At 42.7% G+C, this 22,894-nt stretch overlaps 2 protein-coding genes and 1 long non-coding RNA gene across 3 annotated transcripts in view; 2 read left to right on the forward strand and 1 right to left on the reverse strand.

Moving 5' to 3' along the window:
- The window catches only part of LOC115109636 (laminin subunit beta-1-like), a 30,692-nt gene extending 24,771 nt beyond the window's left edge, over positions 1 to 5,921 (forward strand). The window contains exons 20-29 of the mRNA XM_065009854.1: positions 774 to 1,143; positions 1,261 to 1,445; positions 1,556 to 1,797; positions 2,050 to 2,253; positions 2,355 to 2,499; positions 2,724 to 2,931; positions 3,080 to 3,221; positions 3,408 to 3,584; positions 3,760 to 3,919; positions 4,502 to 5,921. Coding sequence (XP_064865926.1) covers positions 774 to 1,143; positions 1,261 to 1,445; positions 1,556 to 1,797; positions 2,050 to 2,253; positions 2,355 to 2,499; positions 2,724 to 2,931; positions 3,080 to 3,221; positions 3,408 to 3,584; positions 3,760 to 3,919; positions 4,502 to 4,641 — 1,973 coding nt within the window. The 3' untranslated portion in view covers positions 4,642 to 5,921. The remainder of the gene's footprint in view (positions 1 to 773; positions 1,144 to 1,260; positions 1,446 to 1,555; positions 1,798 to 2,049; positions 2,254 to 2,354; positions 2,500 to 2,723; positions 2,932 to 3,079; positions 3,222 to 3,407; positions 3,585 to 3,759; positions 3,920 to 4,501) is intronic.
- A 1,649-nt stretch (positions 5,922 to 7,570) lies between these two features.
- LOC115109638 (uncharacterized) lies at positions 7,571 to 8,702 on the reverse strand. The gene is made up of 2 exons (XR_003860538.2): positions 8,604 to 8,702; positions 7,571 to 8,131 (listed from the first exon to the last, which is right to left on the reverse strand). It is a non-coding gene; the product is annotated as an uncharacterized LOC115109638 (long non-coding RNA).
- Positions 7,891 to 22,885, forward strand: LOC115109637 (S-adenosylmethionine sensor upstream of mTORC1-like). Its single transcript, XM_029634821.2, has 5 exons — positions 7,891 to 8,153; positions 18,369 to 18,510; positions 18,709 to 18,840; positions 19,041 to 19,155; positions 19,535 to 22,885. Exons 1-5 carry the CDS (start codon positions 7,994 to 7,996, stop codon positions 20,165 to 20,167), a joined length of 1,182 nt encoding a protein of 393 aa, XP_029490681.1. The 5' UTR covers positions 7,891 to 7,993; the 3' UTR covers positions 20,168 to 22,885.
- The last annotated feature ends 9 nt before the right edge of the window (positions 22,886 to 22,894 follow it).

The raw sequence follows: 22,894 nt of genomic DNA on the forward strand, positions 1-22,894 counted from the left end.
GCGTAAAGCTTGTAGTAAGCTTAATGTCACCAGGGTAATGTAGTTGGCTGTAGTTCATTGATCTTTGGCTCCCCAGAACTTAAGTAGGCTACATCTAAACTAGGTGAAATTCCAAAAATGAAAAAGTCAAAACATCACCTGGCTACTCTTAACTCATCCAGAAAGACATAGGCTTACCAGTAGATTTAAAAATGGAAGATATGGCAAGGCGTATTAGTTTCTACTATTAAATAACAGGGATATTACAATTTGAATTCTAATGGAAAAAGTCTCAAATATAATTAGACGAGTTAGGATAGCTAGTCCACATTTCAGAGGTGCTTACAACAGGGTGCTAACCATGCTGAACACCACCAAACATAGCAGTAACGTGAATATAAACCCATAAAGGTTCAATCCCATAAAGCGACAGGAGCTCCCTTCCTTTCCCGAGTGGCACACTTTAAAATTAGATTAAGAGGATCCCAATAGACTAAATGTGTTCATGAGTTGACCTGACGAAGCAGATGCGTCCTTCGAAGAGGTAGCGAGAGAGAGGAGGGCTGCTAAGAAGCACTTCCCTGGCTTTGTAAGACCACTGTGTAGGCTGCTGTCCCCTTGTTATGGGATGTCACCAAGCTGTTTGAAATGTCTCCCTCCCATTCAGGACCTTTGGCGGGTGACTGACTGATCAGGATCAGGATGGAACAAAATGCTAATGTAGAAAAAGTGATGTTTTGTGAGTTGAGTCATGCATTAAAAATTGTAGTAACTGGTTTCCTGTTGCCTTGCAGCATGTGACTGTGACCCGCGAGGCATCGCCGAGCAGCAGTGCCACAAGGCCAATGGTCACTGCGTGTGCGTGGAGGGCGTGTCTGGTCCCCGCTGTGACATCTGCACCCGTGGCTACTCTGGCACCTTCCCCTACTGCGAACGCTGCCACCAGTGCTTCGCCGACTGGGACCTGGTCGTGGGTCAGCTGACCAATCAGACCCACAGGCTGGTCAACAAGGTGAACACCATCAAGGCCAGCGGCATCACCGGACCCTATAAACACACCATAGATAACATGGAGCAGAGCGCCGGGGCCATAAGAACTATCCTGGCCCAGAACCCGGCTACACAGCCACTGTCAGAGATACAGCAGCTACTGGAGCAGGCCACGTAAGTGGGGTCAAAATGGGTCAATGACAATATTCATGAATGGCAAAAAATGTTGTAGCCGCATCAAAACCAATTATGTACTGTATTCTTTCTTTGTGATATATTTATGTTCTTAAGAGATCTAATGGAAAAGATGAGCAACAAGCTGAACCTCACTGAGGAGGCGCTGGCCCAGGTATCATCTGATGACAACAGCACCAACACCAAACTGGACTCACTCAAAGAGGACACCCAGAAGCTGGATCGCACCGTCAAGGATCTGCTGGACCAAGTGGAGTTCATCAAGAACACTGACATTCGGGGTAAGGGTACATGTTGAGGATTGTGATATAGAAGAGATATACAATGTCAATCTCCATTATACTTCCATTTGTCAACTTTGTGACATTCAACATTGTTTTTGTAATGACAGGAGCGACAGACAGTGTCACCAAGTACTACCAGCAGTCTCTGGCTGCAGATGCTCGTGCCAATGCCTCCACTAGTGGCCCAGGTAACCCTGTGGAGAGCTCTGCCATTTTACGGCAAGCCACAGAGGACAAGATGAACGACACCAGGGAGGAGTTCCACAGGAGGCAGGAAGAACACGCCAAGAGACTGGATGACCTGGCAGGACAACTGGAGACACTGGACCTATCAGAACTCAACGTGAAGGTAAGTCCAAGCAAGGCCATATCTGAGGCCTGACACTGGCTTGCGGATGTTGACATAACAGAGGTGTGACTGAGTTTGACACAAATGGAACTCAATCTAATCCCAGTTTGCGAGATAAAACCACCAAAAAGAAGACATTAAATCAAAGCTTTCTTTATGTGGGTCAGGAAGAATGTTAGGTTTGCTTAAAAGATAACCACGATCTTGCATCCAAGTTGAACTCTTCTCACTCTACTGGTCCTCTCTCTGCAGACGTGTGGCAGCCCAGCTGATGCGTCGTGTGTGGACTCTCCGTGCGGGGGGTTGAGCTGTGTGGACTTCGAGGGGAACAGGAGGTGCGGTGGCGAAGGGTGCGGCGGTCTGGTCACCCTGGCCAATAACGCCTGGCAGAAGGCCAAGGACTTTGACCAGGAGATCCTCACGGCCATGGAGGAAGTGGACAAGCTCGCCAAAATGGTGAGACTCTGTCTTTAAATTCAAATGAACCAACTCTCTTTAGACAAGAGATACCCCCCACTACGTCTCCTCTGGTTCCTAACCTGCATGTGTGTGATCAGGTGTCGGAGGCCAAGGTGAAGGCGGATGAGGCTAAGCTGAGTGCCCAGAACGTGCTGCTGAAGACCAACGGTACCAAGCAGCGTGTGGACCAGAGCAACGAGGAGCTGCGCAGCCTCATCCGACAAATCAGAGACTTCCTCACACGTATGTGTACTCCTCCAATCAACTTCCACTTAGGAGTCCTTTAACTCCTACATATGTTTACTAACCCGTTGTTTAACGGTACAATCTGCAGCTGTTCAATGGCCATTTCAATTCAATGTTTTACTTTAATTTCACCCATTGATTCTAGAAGAATGTAACTTATAAATGTCTCATGAGCTTAGTCCCCCCATCGTAACCCTTGTCTCTCCTGTGGTGCCCCCTAGAGGATGCAGCGGACCTGGAGAGCATTGAGGCAGTGGCCAACGAGGTGCTGGCCATGCAGATGCCCACCACACCAGCCCAGCTCCAAACCCTGACAGACGAGATCAGGGAGAGAGTAGGAGACCTAGCCCACGTGGAGACCATCCTTAACCAGAGCTCCGACGACATCCAGAGAGCCGAGAGCCTACTGGAGCAGGCACGCAGAGTCAGGTAACACACACATACACCTCTAGATCATCCTTGAACAGAGCGCAGAAGATGAGGCAAGTGTGCAAAGCCAGGTACTCCACACATACACACACTGTTATGCTTGGTGTGCTTCTTATTTTCCCCCTCTGTGTGTGTGTGTGTCCCACAGTAAAGAGGCGACAAACGTGAGGGACACAGCAGAGATGGTGAAGCAGGTTCTAGAGGAGGCTGAGCGTGCCCAGAGCGCAGCGGCCAAAGCCATCAAACAGGCCACCACTGACATCAAAGGCACCACTGACCTCCTGACCTCAGTGAGTCAACATCCTCCATTTTACTGCACACAGTGAGTTTGAACTTTTGGGACTAATCCATTGGTTCCATTCTACTGGGGAAACTAAATAAAGCGCAGTTCATATATTTGAAAGTACCTTGCTTGACAGCTAATACGGTAAAGACTCAGAAATTAACCCTGTTCCCGTCTTTACATCTTGGAACAGGTGGAGTCGGAGACAGTGGACTCGGAGTACAAGCTGAACAACGCCACCCAGAGGCTGCTGCGGTTAGAGCGCGACGTCACGCTGCTCAGAGAGAAGACACTGAACACCTCACTCAGCTCTGAACAAACTGAAAAAGACGCAGAGAGCATCAACAAAGTGGCTGAGCAGGTCAAAAAGGTGTGTGTGATCCACTCCGTGTTATATTGGGACAAATGTGAGAGTTTGTGGTTCATTTTCAAGCCTCGTCCGTCTTAAAACAAATTGCCGACCTTGTATATGACTGTGTGTGTGTGTGTGTGTGTGTGTGTGTGTGTGTGTGTGTGTGTGTGTGTGTGTGTGTGTGTGTGTACAGGATCTGGACTCGGAGCTGAAGGATAAGTACAGCACCGTGGAGGACCTGATCACACAGAAGGCCGGGGGCGTGGCCAACGCCAAGAAGAGGGCGGAGCTTCTACAGCAGGAAGCCAAAGACCTGCTGCTACAGGCCAGCGACAAGCTGCAGCTGCTGAAAGGTACATATGCATACTCCTATACACACACACATCAAGAACAGCTTGGAGAGGGCCTTGCATGTAATGTATGTACAATCACAACCTAAAACACACACCCTTGGGGTCCAATCATGACATGCCCTCACAACACGTTGAGGCATTATCACAAACACTACACTTTTAAACCTTTATTTAACAAGGCTAGTCGGTTAAGAACAAATTCTTATTTATTCTTAATTCGCCCTATGGGACTCCCAATCGCGGCCGGTTGTGATACAGCCTGGAAACGAACCAGCACTGAGATGCAGTGCTTTAGACCACTGCGCCACTCGGGAGCCAATGGTGCCTGCTTAGTGGATATACAATATAAACATGATCACTTTATAATACCTATGAGCTCTCCATATCCTGTTGACTCACTTTTTCCAATGCAGAGTTGAACATAAAATTATGCAGTCCCTCTAACATTCTCTTCTCAGGTGTGCCTATTCACTGTGTGAAATTCCACATGTTCTGATTATAAAACCGGTGTGTGGAGGGATACTACACATCTTGTTTCTTGATTGACGGTAGCATGACTCTCCTTTTTTGGTTCCCACTTAGATTTAGAGAAGTCGTATGAGGACAACCAGAAGACTTTGGAAGACAAGGCCAACCAGTTGGTGGATCTGGAAAAGTCCATCAAAGAGCTTCTGCAGGAGATCAGTCACAAAGTCACTGTCTACAGCACCTGTCTGTTTTAAACACAACCTCCAGTCCGGGGTTTTGGTCCCCCAAGCCAAAATTAATGGCAATCAAGGATATGGGAATTTGAAACCAGAAGCCATTTAAAGACATGCTCCTGAACTTTAGCGACTACTTAGTATTTTTTAAACCTCCCGCTTTGGGCTGGATGTGTCAATGTGTAGTTCACACGTGCATAATCTATGAGCAGAATTACTGTCTTACCTAAACTAGCCACGACATCCCTAGTTTGAAAGCTGTGCGGCACCATTTTCCCAAAATGTTCTCCCACTTGGGCCAGCCCCCTAGTCATTTGAGTTCAACCAATGAGCTTCAGCCCCTCGCCATATGATTGACAGCTCTTTTGTTTTATTTTGTTTTTTATTTTAGGGGGTATGATTGACAGCTAGCAAGATGCACATGTTGCACCCACAACAGAGCAGAGAGAGCAAGCAATGACGTGGTGCACATATCTGCACATATGTGAGGTAGTACACAATCTTCAGTGTCCACCTTTGGCTCATGGGCACTACTTTCAGAACTACAGGATAAAGTATACAAAAGTACTGGAGAATCTATATATTACTGACACTTGCCCCTTTAGACTGGACACTCAGTCACACTCCCTGGTTTCATCATTTAAAATGGAAAATGTTGGTTTACTTTTGTACTGTGTGAAAGTAAAACAACTGGCATTTGTGTGGAAAAAGCAAGGGATGAAAAAGTAGAAACATGTTTCTATTTGTAGGAAACAAGGAGAAAGGATAAGTAAAAATTTGAATCCTGCCAATGAGTTTGCCAGCCAAGTTACAGCAGCCATCATTGCCTATACAAAGAGACATGAACCACCCACAGACGTTACAACTGCCTTGTGTGGTAGTACTACTAGCATATGTGAGATTGTTATGGTTTAGAATCACAGCTTTTAGGCAAATTTCTCAGTGCTTACTGATGTTTGGAATACGAAAAACATCCTAACAATTTCAAATAAAAAGGAACATGTGCATTGTTCTGAAATGTTTCCAAAGAAATGCCCCTCTAGTTTAAACATAATTGAACTTAATAATTGTTCTTAAGCATGTAAACCAAAGTTTAGAGGGCTGAAAGCGTGACTGTAAAGGTTTGACCTAACTTTTACCATGAGACTGCAATGATTTTATTCCTCCAAACTTTTGTATTGGATTATCTCGTACATTTGATTGCAACATTGTATGAGCCAATTGCTTACTTTCAAAGTTTTATCTAGACCACAACTAAATGGATTTTTAATTAAAAAACTACCCATAGAAATCCCATCAAATATTTGTTATATCTCTTCAATCTACTGAAAAGCGATATATTTTGGGGTGTCTCGACAAGTACTGAGTTATTTTTGACATATGTGCTATTTATGTGCCTCTCTACTTAACTGTAGAGTACCTGTTTGGCTAAGACGGAGCTGTGTGTGTGTGAGAGGGAGCAGCTGGCGCCTGTGTTCTCCACTAGAAGTCTGAGGCCCTCAGAGTGACCCTGGGAGGCAGCCACATGCAGAGTGGACATCCTGTGTACACTAAGCATTAGATCCAATGCCTAGATCTGGAACACAAGATACATTTAGCTTTCACAGTACTCACAGTTTTGTTTTTATCTCTTGTCTTTTGTTGTATAGTGATCTTGCTTCTTTTTGAAAGGTACTTTAAATACAATGCATTATTATTATTAGACTGCCCTAAATCTATGGAAGGCCTATATTTTCAAGGAAATGCATCCATCCTGTCATTCCTGGGAGAAATCAGGTCTGTGAGGTTTGAATTGGTGAATACATGAATTGGTGATAGCATTTTACTTAAATCATAAATGGATTATTCAATCACACATGAGTGGGGTGGAGAGTGGGGTAAGTTGAGCAGAAGGGGTAAATTGAGCGCCACCCTTGTTTCTAGGAAACCATACACAACATTTATAATTTGACCAAATATTTAGAAAGAGGTCATCATGTCATGGAGTGTGTGAAGGAAGAAGCCACATGGAAAAAGTGGTAAGCAAGTTAGGGCAGAATAACTGATTTTCACCAAGTCAAATGAATTATTTCACCAAGTCAAATGAATTAAAAGTGTTTCAAAAAGTACAACGTGTTTGTTAGGTGTTAAGCCTGTGTTAAAATATGCTTAACATTTTTAAAAGACAAAAAAGCGATTATGATTGTGTCGTCCAGTGAATAGTGGTAATATTTGATTCAGTACAGAATTGTGTAGACCAGCGTCACCTTACCCTGTCCCGCAGCTCAATTTACCCTGTAAATTGTACCAAGAGAACAGTTTTTTAGGACAAGCTAGGTTTTCAAAACTAATGTTTACATGAATTCTGATCAATTCCAGGGATACACAACATCCTGAAATATACAGTATGTAGATATCTTTGTTAGAAAGAATACTATATTTCCCTTGACGGAGTGATGCTGAATGTAAGAAATTGCTCAACTTACCCCACTTTCTCCTAAACCTATATTATGGGCACTGGCAGACAGGTGAGTCTGGGTTGTAAATGCCTTTTGTGTGAGGTTATTACTATCTGTTCTGAAACTGACTAGAGCAAGATCTTATAAATCGAATGTCAAATTCACTCTAATCCATAATGGGATTTTATGAGCCACAGGCCTATGCTAATACTATGCGCACATGGTACACCCAGAGCTGCTGAATTGAGATCCCTGTTTGGAGCAAACTTTTTACATAAAAAAAATATATGTTTTATTTATTTTTCTAAAAAGTTTTCTAACATGTCGTCCAATGTTGGACTCTGAAAGGTCTGAGGAATCTGTCTCAATATTACCTACCATAAGGTGGCAGTATGTAGCCACAAACTACGCTACAAACCCCGTGTGTTTACAAGGCCTGTATCTAAAGGCATGGCCTCTACAGGGGCTGCCAGAGAGAGGCTCCAAGGGACTTCATTTAGGAACGTCAAACCTAAAGCAGAAAGGATGGAATTTATTTGACTAATTCTTGTGCCAGGAACATCATTACAGGAGAAAGGCCTCCAGGGCCTCCAGCCCTGTACCCATACATCCTCATTTGCACACACATTTTAGATAGCAATAGGCAACATTATAAAGCTGCCACCTCTCAGTGGAGCTATTATTTCGATTTAAACAGCAAATAACGCATGCAACAGAACGCAGAAGGTGTTTCTGTTTTCAGCTCTGTGATTGGTCATATAGCTGTCAGCACTGCAGCATGTGTGTCCAGGGGAACCAATCAGCACGCACGTTGTTCGCTTGTGGTCCTGGTGTGCTGGCTGGCACCGGTAGTTAACCTAGAATGTGAAGAATTGTAGCTAGTCTGTAAAAATAAAAACCTTGCTCTGGTGAGGAAGGAGAAGCGGCGCAGGACTATGGACCCGGTGAACATTGCTGAGACAGGAGATACAGAAACCGAACTGGAGCCGGTCTGTGTTCTTATTCCGAAAGAAACGAGGTGCAAGAAGGAGCAGGAAAAGCTGTCCGGAGTCGTCAAGAATGTCCATAGAAAACTGCGAAGAAAATACAGAGAAGGTAGTTACGCGTCGCTAGCTCTATCTAACTAACGTCAGTTAATTTAACTCGCTAGAAAAAAAATCAGGGGTCCGGTCTGTCTCAGCAAACGGGCCATTAAATTTGGCGAAAATAAGGCCCCAAGTAGAACGCTAACGTAGCTAAGTAACATTAGCTAGCTTGCTAGCATTATTTATTATTTGGGGTGCCCCGCATATACTGCAAGTGACGGGCAACATGTCAGGCTCGACTGTACTGTATAGAAAAACATTGTCATACAATAGTAGCTAGGTGGCTAGCTTGGTGTGGCTACATTTCACTTTATTTATGACCAAACTAGACTAATGTAACGTTAGATCAGGGCCGCCTGGGAATATTTCAAGCTGCAGTGTGCATTTACTAACGTCAACTAGGCTTGTTTGGATATTATTGTATGATTTGGCAACAAAATTCATAATAGCCTCCTCTTACCTACAGTCATAGTCATTTGGGAAGGTTGTTCGATCGTAACATACTGGCTCATGGGCACTGTCAGACAGGTGAGCCTGGATTGTATGGCTTTTGTGTCACCTGTTCTGAAACTGAAAAGAACGAGAAAAATATGAAAATATGTTTTGTCACACACCGGAAACTGTGCCATCAGAAAGTATTCATACCCCTTGACTTATTCCACATTTTGTTTCTTGTTTGTGTTACAGCCTGAATTTAAATGTATTAATATATTTTGTTCTCATCCATCTACACACATTACCCCATAATGACAAAATGAAAACATGTTTTTAGAAATTTTAGCACATATATTGAAAATGAAATACTGAAATATCTATTTGACGTAAGTATTCACACCCCTGAGTCAATACTTTGTAGATACACCTTTGGCAGCGATTACAGCTGTGAGTTTCTCTGGGTAAGGCTCTAAGAGCTTTACACACCTGGATTGTGCAACATTTGTACATTATTATTTTCTGAATTCTTCAAGCTCTGTCAAATTGGTTGTTGATCATTGCTAGACAACCATTTTCAGGTCTTACTATAGATTTTCAAGTAGATTTAAGTCAACTGAAACTTGGTCAATCAGGTACATTCACTGTCTTCTTCGTAAGCAACTCCAGTGTAGATTTGTCCTTGTGTTTTGTTATTGTCCTGCTGAAAGGTGAATTTATCTCCCAGTCTCTGGTGGAAGGCATATTGAAACAGGTTTTCCTCTGCCTGTGCTTAGCTCCATTCTGTTTGTTTATTTTTTAAATCCTGAACAAGTCCTTTTCAGTATTACTTTAGTTCTTTGTTGCAAACAGGATGCATGAACAGGCTTCCTTCTTTTCACTCTGTCAATTTGGTTAGTATTGTGGATTAACGACAATGTTGTTGATCCATCCTCAGTTTTCTCCTATCACAGCCATTCAACTTTGTAACTTTAAATGTGTTAACGTCACAATTGGCCTCATGGTATGACTACCTAATCTCTGTACCCAACACATACAGATAATTGTAAGGTCCCTCAGTCGAGCAATGAGTTCCAAACAGATTCAACCACAAAGACTAGGGAGGTTTTCCAATGTCTCGCAAAGAAGGTGTATCAGTACATCTAGTCACAACAAGGATACAGGTATTCTTCTTAACTTTGATGCAGGAGATATCTTCACCATGCTCCATGATATTCAATATCTATGTAATTTTTAACCCATCTACCAATAGGTGACCTTTGTGAGTCATTGAAAACCTCCCTGGTCTTTGTGCTTGAATCTAAGGGTAGGCAACAACACCTGCCACGCTGACCCTTAACACTGGGCCCCCTAAAGAGTGTGTGCGTAGTCCCCTCCTGTACTCCCTGTTGACCCACGACTGCGTGGCCACGCACAACTCCAGCACAATCACTAAATTTGCTGACGACATGACGGTGGTAGGCCTGATCACCGACTGCTGCAATGAGTCAGCCAACAGGGAGGAGGTCAGAGATTTGGCAGTGTGGTGCCTGTACAACAACCTCTCCCTCAACGTCAGAAAGATCAAGGAGCTGATTGTGGACTATAGGGAGAAAGAGGGGAGCGCATGCCCCCATCCACATCACCGGGGCTATTGTGGAGCGGGTCGAGAGCTTCAAGTTCCTTGGCATCCACATCCCTAAGAACTTAACATGGTCCACACACACCCAGTCGTGAAGAGGGCACGGCAGCACTTCTTCCCCCTCAGGAGGCCGAAAGGATTTGGCATGGGCTCTCGGATCCTCAAAAAGTTGTACAGCTGCACCATTGAGAGCATCTTGACTGGCTGCATCACCGCTTGGTATGGCAAATGCACCGTCCTTGACCACAACGTGCTACAGAAGGTGGTGCAGACAGCCCAGTACGTCATTGGGGCTGAGCTCCCTGCCATTCAGGACCTCTGTCAGGCGGTGTCAGAGGAAAACCCGAAAAATTGCCAAAGACTCCAGCCATACAAGTCATAGACTGTTCACTCTGCTACTAGACTATATACGCCTCTCCTTCCAGTTCTCTGCTGCCAATGACTGGAACGAACTACAAAAATCTCTGAAACTGGAAACGCATCTCCCTCACTAGCTTTAAGCACCGGCTGTCAGAGCAGCTCACAGATTACTGCACCTGTACATAGCCCATCTATAATTTAGCCCAAACAAACTACCTCGTTCCCTACTGTTATTTATTTATTTATTTTGCTCCTTTGCACCCCATTATTTCTATCTCTACTTTGCACATTCTTCCACTGCAAATCAACCATTCCAGTGTTTTACTTGCAATATTGTATTTACTTTGCCACCATGGCCTTTTTTTTTGCCTTTACCTGCCTTATCTCACCTCACTTGCTCACATCGTATATAGACTTAGTTTTCTACTATATTATTGACTGTATGTTTGTTTTACCCCATGTGTAACTCTGTGTTGTTGTATGTGTCGAACTGCTTTGCTTTATCTTGGCCAGGTCGCAATTGTAAATGAGAACTTGTTCTCAACTTGCCTACCTGGTTAAATAAAGGTGAAATAAATAAAACACTGAGTATACAAAACATTAAGGACACCTGCTCTTTCCATGACCAGGGTGGGAGATGTTTCCTTTTTGGTCCACAAGCCACTGTGGGAGGTAGATTGAAAAAAAAAAAATCTACCCTCCGCTCAGATTGTTGTTTTTTACCAGTGAAAATATTTGGTCTAATTACATCACGCTCGCGCTGGATGAGCATGCTTTCTGTTTTTCTAAAACAAGAAATGTATTACTAGTAAGAAGTAATGGAGTGTATTGCTTAATTTCATTTCTGTAACCTGCATCTTTAACCAATTTATGTTCAAATAGAATAATAAGAACAGTGTTACTACTGAACATCAAGAATCAGCAAAGTGGCTACCCTGCCACAAAAGGCTGAGTGATATTGCTTATTTATAATTATGAACTCAGCATTAAAAGAAACGTCCCTTTTTCAGGACCCTGTCTTTCAAAGATAATTCGTAAAAGTCCAAATAACTTCACAGATCTTCATTGTAAAAGGGTTTAAACACTTGTTTCCCATGCTTGTTCAATGAACCATAAACAATTAATCAACATGCACCTGTGGACGCCTAAGACGGGACGGACAGCTGATCGTCCTCGCAGAGGCAGACCACGTGTAACAACACCTGCACAGGATCGGTACATTCGAACATCACACCTGCGGGACAGGTACAGGATGGCAACAACAACTGCCCGAGTTACACCAGGAACGCACAATCCCTCCATCAGTGCTTAGACTGTCCGCAATAGGCTGAGAGAGGCTGGACTGACGGCTTGTAGGCCTGTTGTAAGGCAGGTCCTCACCTGACATCACCGGAAACATCGCCTATGGGCACAAACCCACCAGTTACGGTTTTGTCTCACCGGGGATGATTGTCGGATTCACGTTTGTCGTCGGAGGGATGAGCGTTACACCGAGGCCTGTACTCTGGAGCGGGATTCGATTTTGAAGGTGGAGGGTCCATCATGGTCTGGGGCGGTGTGTCACAGCATCATCGGACTGCCTGCAATGACAACAAGCGCCATCTCAACGGTGTGCGTTACAGGGAAAACATCCTCTTCCCTCGTGTTAACCTTCCTGCAGGCTCATTCTGACATGACCTTCCAGCATGACAATGCCACCAGCCATACTGCTCGTTCTGTGTGCGATTTCCTGCAAGACAGGAATGTCAGTGTTCTGCCATGGCCAGCAAAGAGCCCGGATCTCAATCCCATTGAGCACGTCTGGGACCTGTTGGATCGGAGAGTGAGGGCTAGGGCCAATCCCCCCCCCCCCCCCCCCCCAGAAATGTCCAGGAACTTGCAGGAGCCTTGTTGGAAGGGTGGGGTAACATCTCACAGCAAGAACTGGCAAATCTGGTGCAGTCAATGAGGAGGAGATGCCCTGCAGTACTTAATGCAGCTAGGGGCCACACCAGATACGGACTGTTGCTTATGATTTTGACCCCCCTTTGTTCAGGGACACATTATTCCATTTCTGTTCGTCACATGTCTGTGGAACTTGTTCAGTTCATGTCTCAGCTGTTGAATCTTATGTTCATACAAATATTTACACACGTTAAGTTTGCTGAAAATGAACACCGCTGACAGTGAGAGGACATTTCTTTTTTTAGTTCAGTGCTCTACACTGATATTTTTTACAAGGAGTACATAATGTGCTCCTAAATAGAAATGTAGAAGCACACAAATGAATCTAGGAGAACAATTAAAGTATTTGAGTGTTTTAATGATAAGAATTGACAAAGTTCATGCATTTATTTTATTTATGATTCAATTGCAATCATTAGGTGAGACAAATGTTCAGCTGCTGTTTTAAGGGACTGGCCGTTACCATGGTAACTTGGGCACTCGCTTGTCTGTGATGATAAAAAATCTCACACTGCAATGTCTTCCGAGCAGCAGACCGTTGCAGCAAACTTAGATGCACAATGCAGAAATCACTCTAATTTCCTGGTTGCAAAAATTCTAATAGCCTAATTTCAGTTTGTGACAAAACAAGCAATTATAGTATAGAACATCATTGTACCATCTACACTGTCATGAAATATCTTTTCCATAATCAAACATTTTGTCTATTCAGCTTTTTGAAGCTGTTGTACAAAACTGAAGGTAAAAGAAGCAAAAACGGAACTTAATGGGAAGCATAGAAATAGCGCATAGAACAAATCTACTGCTTCTTAGACTGACTTTCCATGAGTGACAGATCTCTAACACACATTTCTGTGAATTTGGTCCGATCGGCCAAAAAGTTTCATATTGTAGCTTTAAACTAACATTGAAAAACAACCTAGCATGTGAACAAAATAATATAACTAGCCAAGAAACACAAGGACAAAGTCACACTTTAGTAGTCTTTCTTGACAATTTGACCAATGGGACCTTTAAAAAAAAAAAAAAAAAAAAAATGTAAATGAAGAAAAAAAGACTTATTAATGCTCTGTGTGGCGGGTGCAACTCAATATTAGGAATGTATTCTTAATGTTTTGTGCGCTCCGTATTTCATGTAGTCCTTGTTATGTTCTCGCAAAAAGGAAGATACATTTTGACAGCCGCAAATGACTGCAAGTGAATATCTGCCATACACATCACACTACCCATGAAGGGATACATACATTTCACTTATGATAGACCCTGACACAGCCAGAGCAAGACCGAAATAAAGCCAGTAAACATGTGCACCTGTTTTCTCTCCACACACAAATATATTTATAGGCCATACATACATGCATATATATATAGTACCAGTCCAAAGGTTTGGACACCTACTCATTCAAAGAGTTTTTCTTAAATGTAATGTAAATGTATATTGACGACATCAAAACTATGAAATAACACATATGCAATCATGTAGTAACCAAAAAAGGGTTAAACAAATCAAAATATATTTTAGATTCTTCAAACTAGCCACCCTTTGCTTTTGACAGCTTTGCACACTCTTCACATTCTCTCAACCAGCTTCACCTGGAATGTTTTTCCAAAGTCTTGAAGGAGTTCCCACATGCTGAGCACTTGTTGGCTGCTTCTCCTTCACTCTGCGGTCCAACTCATCCCAAACCATCTCAATTGGGTTGAGGTCGGGTGATTGTGGAGGCCAGGTAATCCATTGCAGGCACTCCATCACTCTCCTTCTTAGTCAAATAGCCCTTCCAGAACCTGGAGGTGTGTTGGGTCATTGTCCTGTTGAAAAACAAATGATAGTCCCACTAAGTGCAAACAAGATGGGAGGGTGTATTGCTGCAGAATGCTGTGGTAGTCATGCTGGTTAAGTGTGCCTTGAATTCTAAACCAATCAGTGTCACCAGCAAAGCACCATTACACCTCCCCCTCCATGCTTCACGGTGAGAACCACACACCTACTTGGCGTCTCACAAAGACACTGCGGTTGGAACCAAAAATCTCACATTTGGACTAATCAGATGAAAGGACAGATTTCCCCCAGTCTAATGTCCATTCCTTGTGTTTCTTGGCCCAAGCAAGTCTCTTCTTCTTATTGGTGTCCTTTAGTAGTGGTTTCTTTGCAGCAATTTTACCACGAAGGCCTGATTCACTTGGTGTCCTCTGAACAGTTGTTGATGTATCTGTTACTTGAACTTGTTTGGGCTCTAATTTCTGAGGCCCGTAACTCAACTGAACTTATCCTCTGCAGCAGAGGTATCTCTGGGTCTTCCTTTCCTGTGGCGGTCCGCATGAGAGCCAGTTTCATCATAGCACTTGATGGTTTTTGCGCCTGCACTTGAAGAAACCTTCAAAGTTCTTGAACTATTCCGGATTGACTGACCTTCATGTCTTAAGTAATGATGGACTGTCGTTTCTCTTTGCTTATTTTAGCTGCTCTTGCCATAATATGGACTTGGAATTTTACCAAATAAGGCTATCTTCTGTATACTACCCCAACCATGTCACAACCCAACTGATTGGCACAAACGCATTAAGGAAAGAAATTCTACAAATGAACTGAAATGCATTCCAGGTGGCTACCTCATGAAGCTGGTTGAGAGAGCACCAAGAGTGTGCAAAGATGTCATCAAGGCACAGGGTGGCTACTTTGAAGAATTTCGAATATAAAATATATTTTGATTTGTTCCACACATTTTTGGTTACTTCATGATTCCATATGTGTTATTTCATAGTTTTGACGTCTTCACTTTTCTACAATGTAGAAAATAGTACAAATAATGAGTAAGTATGTCCGAACTTCTGACTGGTACTGTACATGCATACCTCTTCCATTTCATCCCGACAGCAGATCTTTAAAAATATACATATTTTCTTGGATTTCCCTTTTCTGTTAATTTTTTTTCTACACCAGAGTAGTTGTTCTATTACTTTGGCTGTTTTACACATAGGCCTATATAATTGGGGAGGAAAGATAAGTGTAGCCTATAGGCCTAAAGATTGTGTAAAAACATGATATGCATTTCTGGTTCAATTCAGTTTATTGGCCTTTGCAGGAATTAGTCTTGCATTCAGATGTAGGGTTGTTGAGACAACCAATTGAGGAATCTGCCAGTAATCCTATTCTTAACAGATTGTTTATCATGAGGCAAGTCTCTCGTGTCAACTTCAGCTATTTTGGATCGTAACATTGGCTAATCTTACTGGAAGAATGTCCAGGGCCACATTTTCAGTTTTAGTCTAACCGTAATGGAGCTCTGCGTTCTGTGTGTAGCTCGGCTGCAAATAGTGGAATGTGGTTGTCAACCTGGACAGAATATAGGTCTAATAGCCACTCAATGTTTTCATTTGGTTTATTTAGCATCGGTTTGGCTAGATACCGGCCTGGTGAAAAATAGCGACATCTATGAATAGCCTAGGTCTATTTCTCACTGTGTTGCACTCATCACACAAGTTTAAAAACGGCATACAACCGGTATTTTCCACTCTACCAGCAGAAGGACTGACTGGCCTAGCAACTGGTCTTGAAAGACAAGACACTGGGCAGTTGTCCTGTCAGCTGACGCCATGATTAGTTAATAAGTAAAGCATGATCTGGTCTGCTTGGCATTGGTACCACAGTAGTCATGCTTTGTACTAGGGCACTGCTGTTTATTCCAACCGGTCGTCTTGTGGTTTTTATTTCTGCCAATCTGATATCGCTTTCTTTCCTCTTGTAGTCATGGGATTTCTTTATCGGGATGTTTGCTCACACAAGCTAAACACATTCTGCTGTACGCCTGTGAAGACCTGGTGAAGGGAATTTGTGAAGATATATATATATATAGGAACAGATGTGAAGACTTCTGTTGAAAGTCTGGTTTTCAGCTATACCTCTATAATGCCGGAAGGATGACATGAGAAACGGTTTTTAGAAAATGTTAAAACAATGTTGTGTTAGCCTGTGTGGGGCTGAATGATAGTGATTCCTCTTGAATTAATGTAAAAAAAACAAAAAAAACTTTACAAGTAGGTACATCTTAATGTTGGCTTATTGTCTACACAATGTATAATACCAGTCAAAAGTTTGGACACTTACTCATTCCAGGGTTTTTCTTTATTTTTTTCAATTTTCTACATTGTAGGGTAATAATGAATACATTAAAACTATGAAATAACACACATGTAGTAGCTAAAAATGAGTTTAACAAATCAATCTATTTTATATTTAAGATTATTCAAAGTAGCCACCCTTTGCGTTGATGACAGCTTTGCACACTTGGCATTCTCTCAACCAGCTTCATGAGGTAGTCACCTGGAATGCGTTTAAATTAACAGGTGTGCCTTGTTAAAAGTTAATTTGATAATTTCTTTCCTCCTTAATGCGTTTGAGCCAATCAGCTGTGTTGTGAGAAGTTACAGTTGGTATACAGAAGATAGCCCTATTTTGTAAAAGACCAAGTCCATATTATGGCAAGAACAGCACAAATAAGCAAAGAGAAATGACAATCCATCATTAAGGTCAGTCAATCGCAAGAACCACCAAGCGCTATGATGAAACTGTCTCTCATGAGGACCGCCACAGGAAAGGAAGACCCAGAGATACCTCTGCTGCAGAGGATAAGTTCAGTTGAGTTACGGGCCTCAGAAATTAGAGCCCAAATAAGTTCAAGTAACAGATACATCAACAACTGTTCAGAGGACACCAAGTGAATCAGGAGTTACCAGCCTCTAATTACAGCCCAAATAAATCCTTCAGAGTTCAACTAACAAACACATCAACTGTTCAGAGGAAACTGCGTTAATCAGGCCTTCATGGTTGAATTTTTGCAAAGAAACCACTACTAAAGGACACCAATGAGAAGTTGAGACTTGCTTGAGCCAAGAAACATGAGCAATGGACATTAGACTGGTGTAAATATGTCCTTTCATCTGATGAGTCCAAATGTGAGATTTTTTGTTCCAACTGCCATGTTTTTGTGAGACTCAGAGTAGGTGAACGGATGATCTTAACGTGTGGTTCCCACCGTGAAGCATGGAGGAGGTGGTGTGTTGGGGTGCTTTGCTGGTAACACTGTCTGTGATTGATTTAGAATTCAAGGCACACTTAACCAGCCACAGCATTCTGCAGCGATACACCATCCCATCTGGTTTGCGCTTAGTGGGACTCTTTTTTTTTGTGGGACAATGACCCAACACACCTCCAGGTTCTGTAAGGGCTATTTGACCAAGGAGAGTGGAGTGCTGCATCAGATGACCTTGCATCCATAATCACTCGACCTCAATCCAAGTTGAGATGGTTTGGGATGAGTTGGACCACAGAGTGAAGGAAAAGCAGCCAACAAGTGCTCAGCATATGTGGGAACTCCTTCAGGACTGTTGGAAAAGCATTCCAGGTGAAGCTGGTTGAGATAATGTGAAGTGTGCAAAGCTGGCAAAGGGTGGCTACTTTGAAGAATCTAACGTATATATTTTGATTTGTTTAACCCTTTTTTTGGTTACTACATGATTCAATATGTGTTATTTCATAGTTTTGATGTCTTCACTATTATTCTACAATGTAAAAAATAGTAAAGATAACCTTGAATGACTAGGTGTGTCCAAACTTTTGACTGGTACTGTATGTACTATGCTTGCATGCCATTTTTAGAAACAAAACTGACAGGACTTTCAATTTCAATTCTTACCATTTACTAATGATGAATTTGAATGTGATGAAATGAAATGGGGAAACAAATCTCTTGTGCTTATTTGTTTTGCTATGTCATACTGTATATTGTGAGGTAGGTGTGTTTGGTTTATTTTCTCTGTTTGTACCTTCTTCCTGCCTTTTTTAAAAAATGTATCTCGTTCTTTCCACAGTGGGGGATTTTGAGAAGATCTGGCGAGAGCACTGTGAGGATGAGCAGACTCTGAGTGAATATGCCCTGGCCATGAAGAACCTGGCCGACAACCACTGGGCCAAGACCTGTGAGGGAGAGGGCCGCATCGAGTGGTGCCGCAGGTAAAACAAATAACCCTCTGGCAGCGCTGTACTAGCTCAGAACTCCAATGCACTATGTTAGGTGCGATCAAGCCTTTTCGATGTCAACGCTGTGGGGTGAATCCTAACTTCTGCTCGTTGAATTTCTGAACATCTGTGTCGTTTTAGCGGTGAGCCATCAATACCATGATGTATGATGTTTTGGGACTGTTTTTCCAGTGTTTGTCAGGAGTATTTCCTGGATGGTGGAATGAAAAGAATGTTGGAGAAGGATGAGAAGAGTGCCAGGCTTGCCATAGCCACCTCAGCTGCAACTCTGAGTACCCAGCCTTATAGCTCCTTCATCCCCAGGTACTGCACTGTTACAACCCTGCTGACCCTGATGATTTTCAGGATTATTTTCCCCCAACTTCAGCATGCTCTGTTGTATGTTCATAATTGACATTCAATATTAATATTGACTTCTATTAGCCACTGCTCTCATTAAGCACACTCTCTGTGTGTCAGTGTTAAGTCTAACTCTTTAATGCCTCTGATTTCCCTACTTTCAGGTCCATCTCCCAGCTTGGTAAAATGCGGCTGCTGGACGTTGGCAGCTGTTTTAACCCCTTCCTGAAGTTTGACGAGTTCCTCACAGTCGGTATTGACATAGTGCCTGCGGTCGAGGTATGAACGATTTACAGTCAGTGGTCACTCCCTCGGTCCCGGCTTTATAAAAATCCTGACTCTTACTGTCTTACTCACTCCTCTACGGCCGCGACAGAATGTCAGGGGTTTTCTCGACGGGTAGTTAGTTCATTGTGTGAATATCAGACCACAAAACAATGCCGCCCCTTGGCAGTGAGTGTTTCGATGCTTGACTGCAATGAAACCTGACCTGCTGTGAAGGAACTGGCAGAATATTAGCATAGAGTGATTTGGGTAACCAAATGGAATAAGAACGGTGGGTTTTAAATGTGGGTCTAAAATACTGAAACTTGATGATAATCTTTTGGGAGCTACTCTAAAGTATCTGTTTCTGCTCTCTCTCCCCCTCCTACCCCAGAGTGTATACAAGTGTGACTTCCTTAACCTCCAGCTTCAGCAGCCCCTGCAGCTGGCTGGTGACGCAGTGGAAGCCTTCCTGAGACAGCTGTGTAGCCCCATCGACGCACTGCCCGCCCAGCTCTTCAACGTGGTGGTCTTCTCCCTGCTCCTCTCCTACTTCCCCTCGCCTTACCAGCGCTGGATCTGCTGCAAGAAGGCCCATGAGCTGCTGGAACTGCACGGCCTGCTGCTCATCATCACCCCCGACTCCTCCCACCAGAACCGCCACGCCCTCATGATACGCAGCTGGCGCGTGGCGGTGGAGTCACTGGGCTTCAGGCGCTGCAAGTACATTAAGTTCTCCCACATGCACCTCATCGCCTTCCGCAAGGTGTCCCTGACCACCACCAGCGACCTGGTTAGCCGTAACTACCCCGAGATGCTCTACATCCCTCAGGACTTCCAATCCCACGAGGAGGAGGACTACACCGACGTGCTGGTTCAGGCGCACTCCGTCTTCGAGGACGACCAGCTGGCGTGGGGCTTCACGGAGCTGCCGGACACGCCCTACGACTCGGATTCAGGAGAGAGTCAGAGCAGTTCCTTGCCCTTCCTACACGAGCTGGAGGACCCCATACTGCTGCAGAGCTGAGCTAGACTAGCTAAACCCCTACTAGCTACTCTCTCTCAAAGTCCTTATTCAATCCCTAAGGCTCCCCTTGGCCCTAACCTTTCAATGTTTGCAGATCTGTAAGGAGGAAAGCAATATTGTTGTAGCTTTGCCACTGCACTGCTTATACCTAGCCAGAGCCTTCAGACATGCAACATGGGAGGGGCAAGTGGGAGGGATGGGGAGCAATTTGAGACCGGCTGTCTCTGTCCCCAACTGCTGCGCTGCCAAATGAACCTGCTGCATTCTTCTCACACTTCTTTTCCCTTAACTAAACAACGCAGTTTGCACAGATTGGAAGAAAAATACGTTTACAGAAGTGAGTTGTTTATTATTCGATATCTTATATGGTTAGTCTCTCAACACAACTGCACACACACACACACACAATAAATGAGTTTTTTTTTTTTTTAAATGAAGACATGGTAGCTGAATGCCCTCAGGATAGATGTAGTTAACCTACCCCTTGCATTTCATCCCATCTTTGTGATCTGTCACGCTCTACTAACAGAAGACAATCAACCTTTCAAAGGCTTTGTTTTAGTAGTTAAACGGTGAATGTGCTTCAGTGCCAGCAAGCCGCTGACTTTAAATCCCTCTTAAAGAGACCGATACCACAGAGGTTTGTCAGGTTTGGTTAGTGGAAAGATTGAGATGGAAAGAGGGATAAGGTTGTTTCTGTAAATCAGGCACGGCTTTCTCTAATTCTTGGCGTGCATTTAGTTTTCCAAAAAAGAAAGAAAAAAAAACAAATTGTTGTACTCAAACTATGTGATTTTGTTCACTTTTGAACACTGGTTTTGTCCAACACGATGTGTGGCAACGCCATTTTATTTCAGCGTCTTTTTCACTGATTCATAACAATTAAAGTGATATTTGTAGCATTTTCAGTACCTTAAGGTAGGCGTAGTAGTAGTAGTTACGTTGCCTAGTTAAAGGTAAAAAAAAATATATATATATATATACTACAAAATACAACTTTTCCTAATGTGAAACTGTTGGGGGTTTTTCATAGTATACCATGGTACGAGTGTTGCAAAATAGTCATTTGCTCTATTTTCTCTGCTGGTGTGAAGAAACTGCTATGTACATATGCACAGATGTTAGCTTACCTTCAATGTTCAATACAACCTTATTTGTAAAAAAAAAAATTAAAAAAAAAAAACTTTTGTGGAACAATATTTAGGCTTCATTATCTGATTAATAATAGGTCTCTAGTGATGCCTTGGCTTCTTTATAGGTAACTGTTGGCTTCTCTATAGGTACTGGTAACTAGAGAAATTATACTGACCACACTATGTCCACTGAAGTGAAACACATATATCGACTAAGACACCAGCTTTAGCTATCAGTTACTGTTTTACCTAATTTCCTTTAAAGTACTTCATATCTGAGGAGAGCAACGTTGGCCGTAGGAAGAATTGTTGAATTCAAAATGTTTTTTTTTTTTGTCTATTTACTTTTTCATTCATAGGTTGGCAGAATAAGCATAGTATCAACAAATACTGAGTCATTCATTGCATCAGTAAGTTAATTTGACTATCTCTTTTATATGTATTTTCATCCACAACATGAAAGTACTTAGTGTGTACTCTGCTTAAAGAAATGTATTAACTCCAAACAGTTGTCAAAATGGTCTTATGAACTCCAAAAGATTTGCCTCGATGAGGTTTTGCACTAATACCACACGGTCTCATCTTTAGTCATGCAATCTCTGATCTCATCAAAGTGCATTTTAGCAATAGCCAGGTGTATCCTGTACTGTATCCTTATGGGGAAGGTTTCTGTGTTGTTCTCAATGACACTAGCACACAAATACTCATTTTGTTAATATATTTGTAATGATATTTTCGTTTTTTTGTGTGTGTATGTGTGTGTGGAGATATGTAGGTTGAGTGTGCATGAGTGTTTGTTGTAATGTACTTGTGTGTGGCACTGTACTTCATAAATAGTAGACTAATCTCTCAGCTGCCATGAGTCATGTGATTCCTGTCATGGGGGATATAGGCTGCTTCCCAAAATGGCACCCTATTCCCTTGGTCAAAATTAGTCCACTGTGTAGGGAATAGGGTGCCATTTGGGACGTACCCCTATGAATATAACCAGTATGATGTACCTGTACCCTAATGTTCTCACATCAGTTTACCTGAAATCCTAAAGGTGCCTTACTTATTCCCGGTAATGTTTTTGCAGTCCTGGTTCTCATGCCCATATGTTAGAGAACTCCTACTTTTCACTTGGCAGTATACAATGGGTTTTCTTTGCCAAATAATTGTGTTATGTGCAACTGTACAAATGAGCTACCACTTAAAAGTATAATTGGCTCAAAGTTTTACCCTAAGAACAATGTGTTTTTGTTTAAAGGATGTAATTTGTCATTGATAATAATTACATATTGCTTTCAACTTGCTATACATCCGTTGTAACTAGATAACTTTCTGGTCAGTTCATGTTTGATGTACTTTAAACTATTTATCTTTAACAGAAAAGACAGACATTTCTCATTACAAATCATTTGCTTGAGGGTTGTGAATTGTACCAGTAAGCAATTAGTGACACACTCATCCTTGTATCTGTCTTCCAAGAGTTTGTTTCCATTACTTTCATAAACAGCTTCATTTTCAGTATTAAGGATTTTGACAATTGCAGGACAATGTGTGCATGGTTGTTGTTCTATTTTATAAATGAATGTTAATGCAGCGTCCATGT

The sequence above is a fragment of the Oncorhynchus nerka genome, linkage group LG25, assembly GCF_034236695.1.
Source record: "Oncorhynchus nerka isolate Pitt River linkage group LG25, Oner_Uvic_2.0, whole genome shotgun sequence".
Lineage (NCBI taxonomy): Eukaryota > Metazoa > Chordata > Actinopteri > Salmoniformes > Salmonidae > Oncorhynchus > Oncorhynchus nerka.

Coding starts and splice junctions, on each gene's coding strand:
- LOC115109637 (XM_029634821.2), top strand. CDS start 7,994: ATGGACCCGGTGAACATTGCTGAGACAGGAGATACAGAAACCGAACTG. Junction 8,154..18,368: donor GCGAAGAAAATACAGAGAAG/GTAGTTACGCGT, acceptor TTCTTTCCACAG/TGGGGGATTTTGAGAAGATC. Junction 19,156..19,534: donor ACATAGTGCCTGCGGTCGAG/GTATGAACGATT, acceptor CTCCTACCCCAG/AGTGTATACAAGTGTGACTT.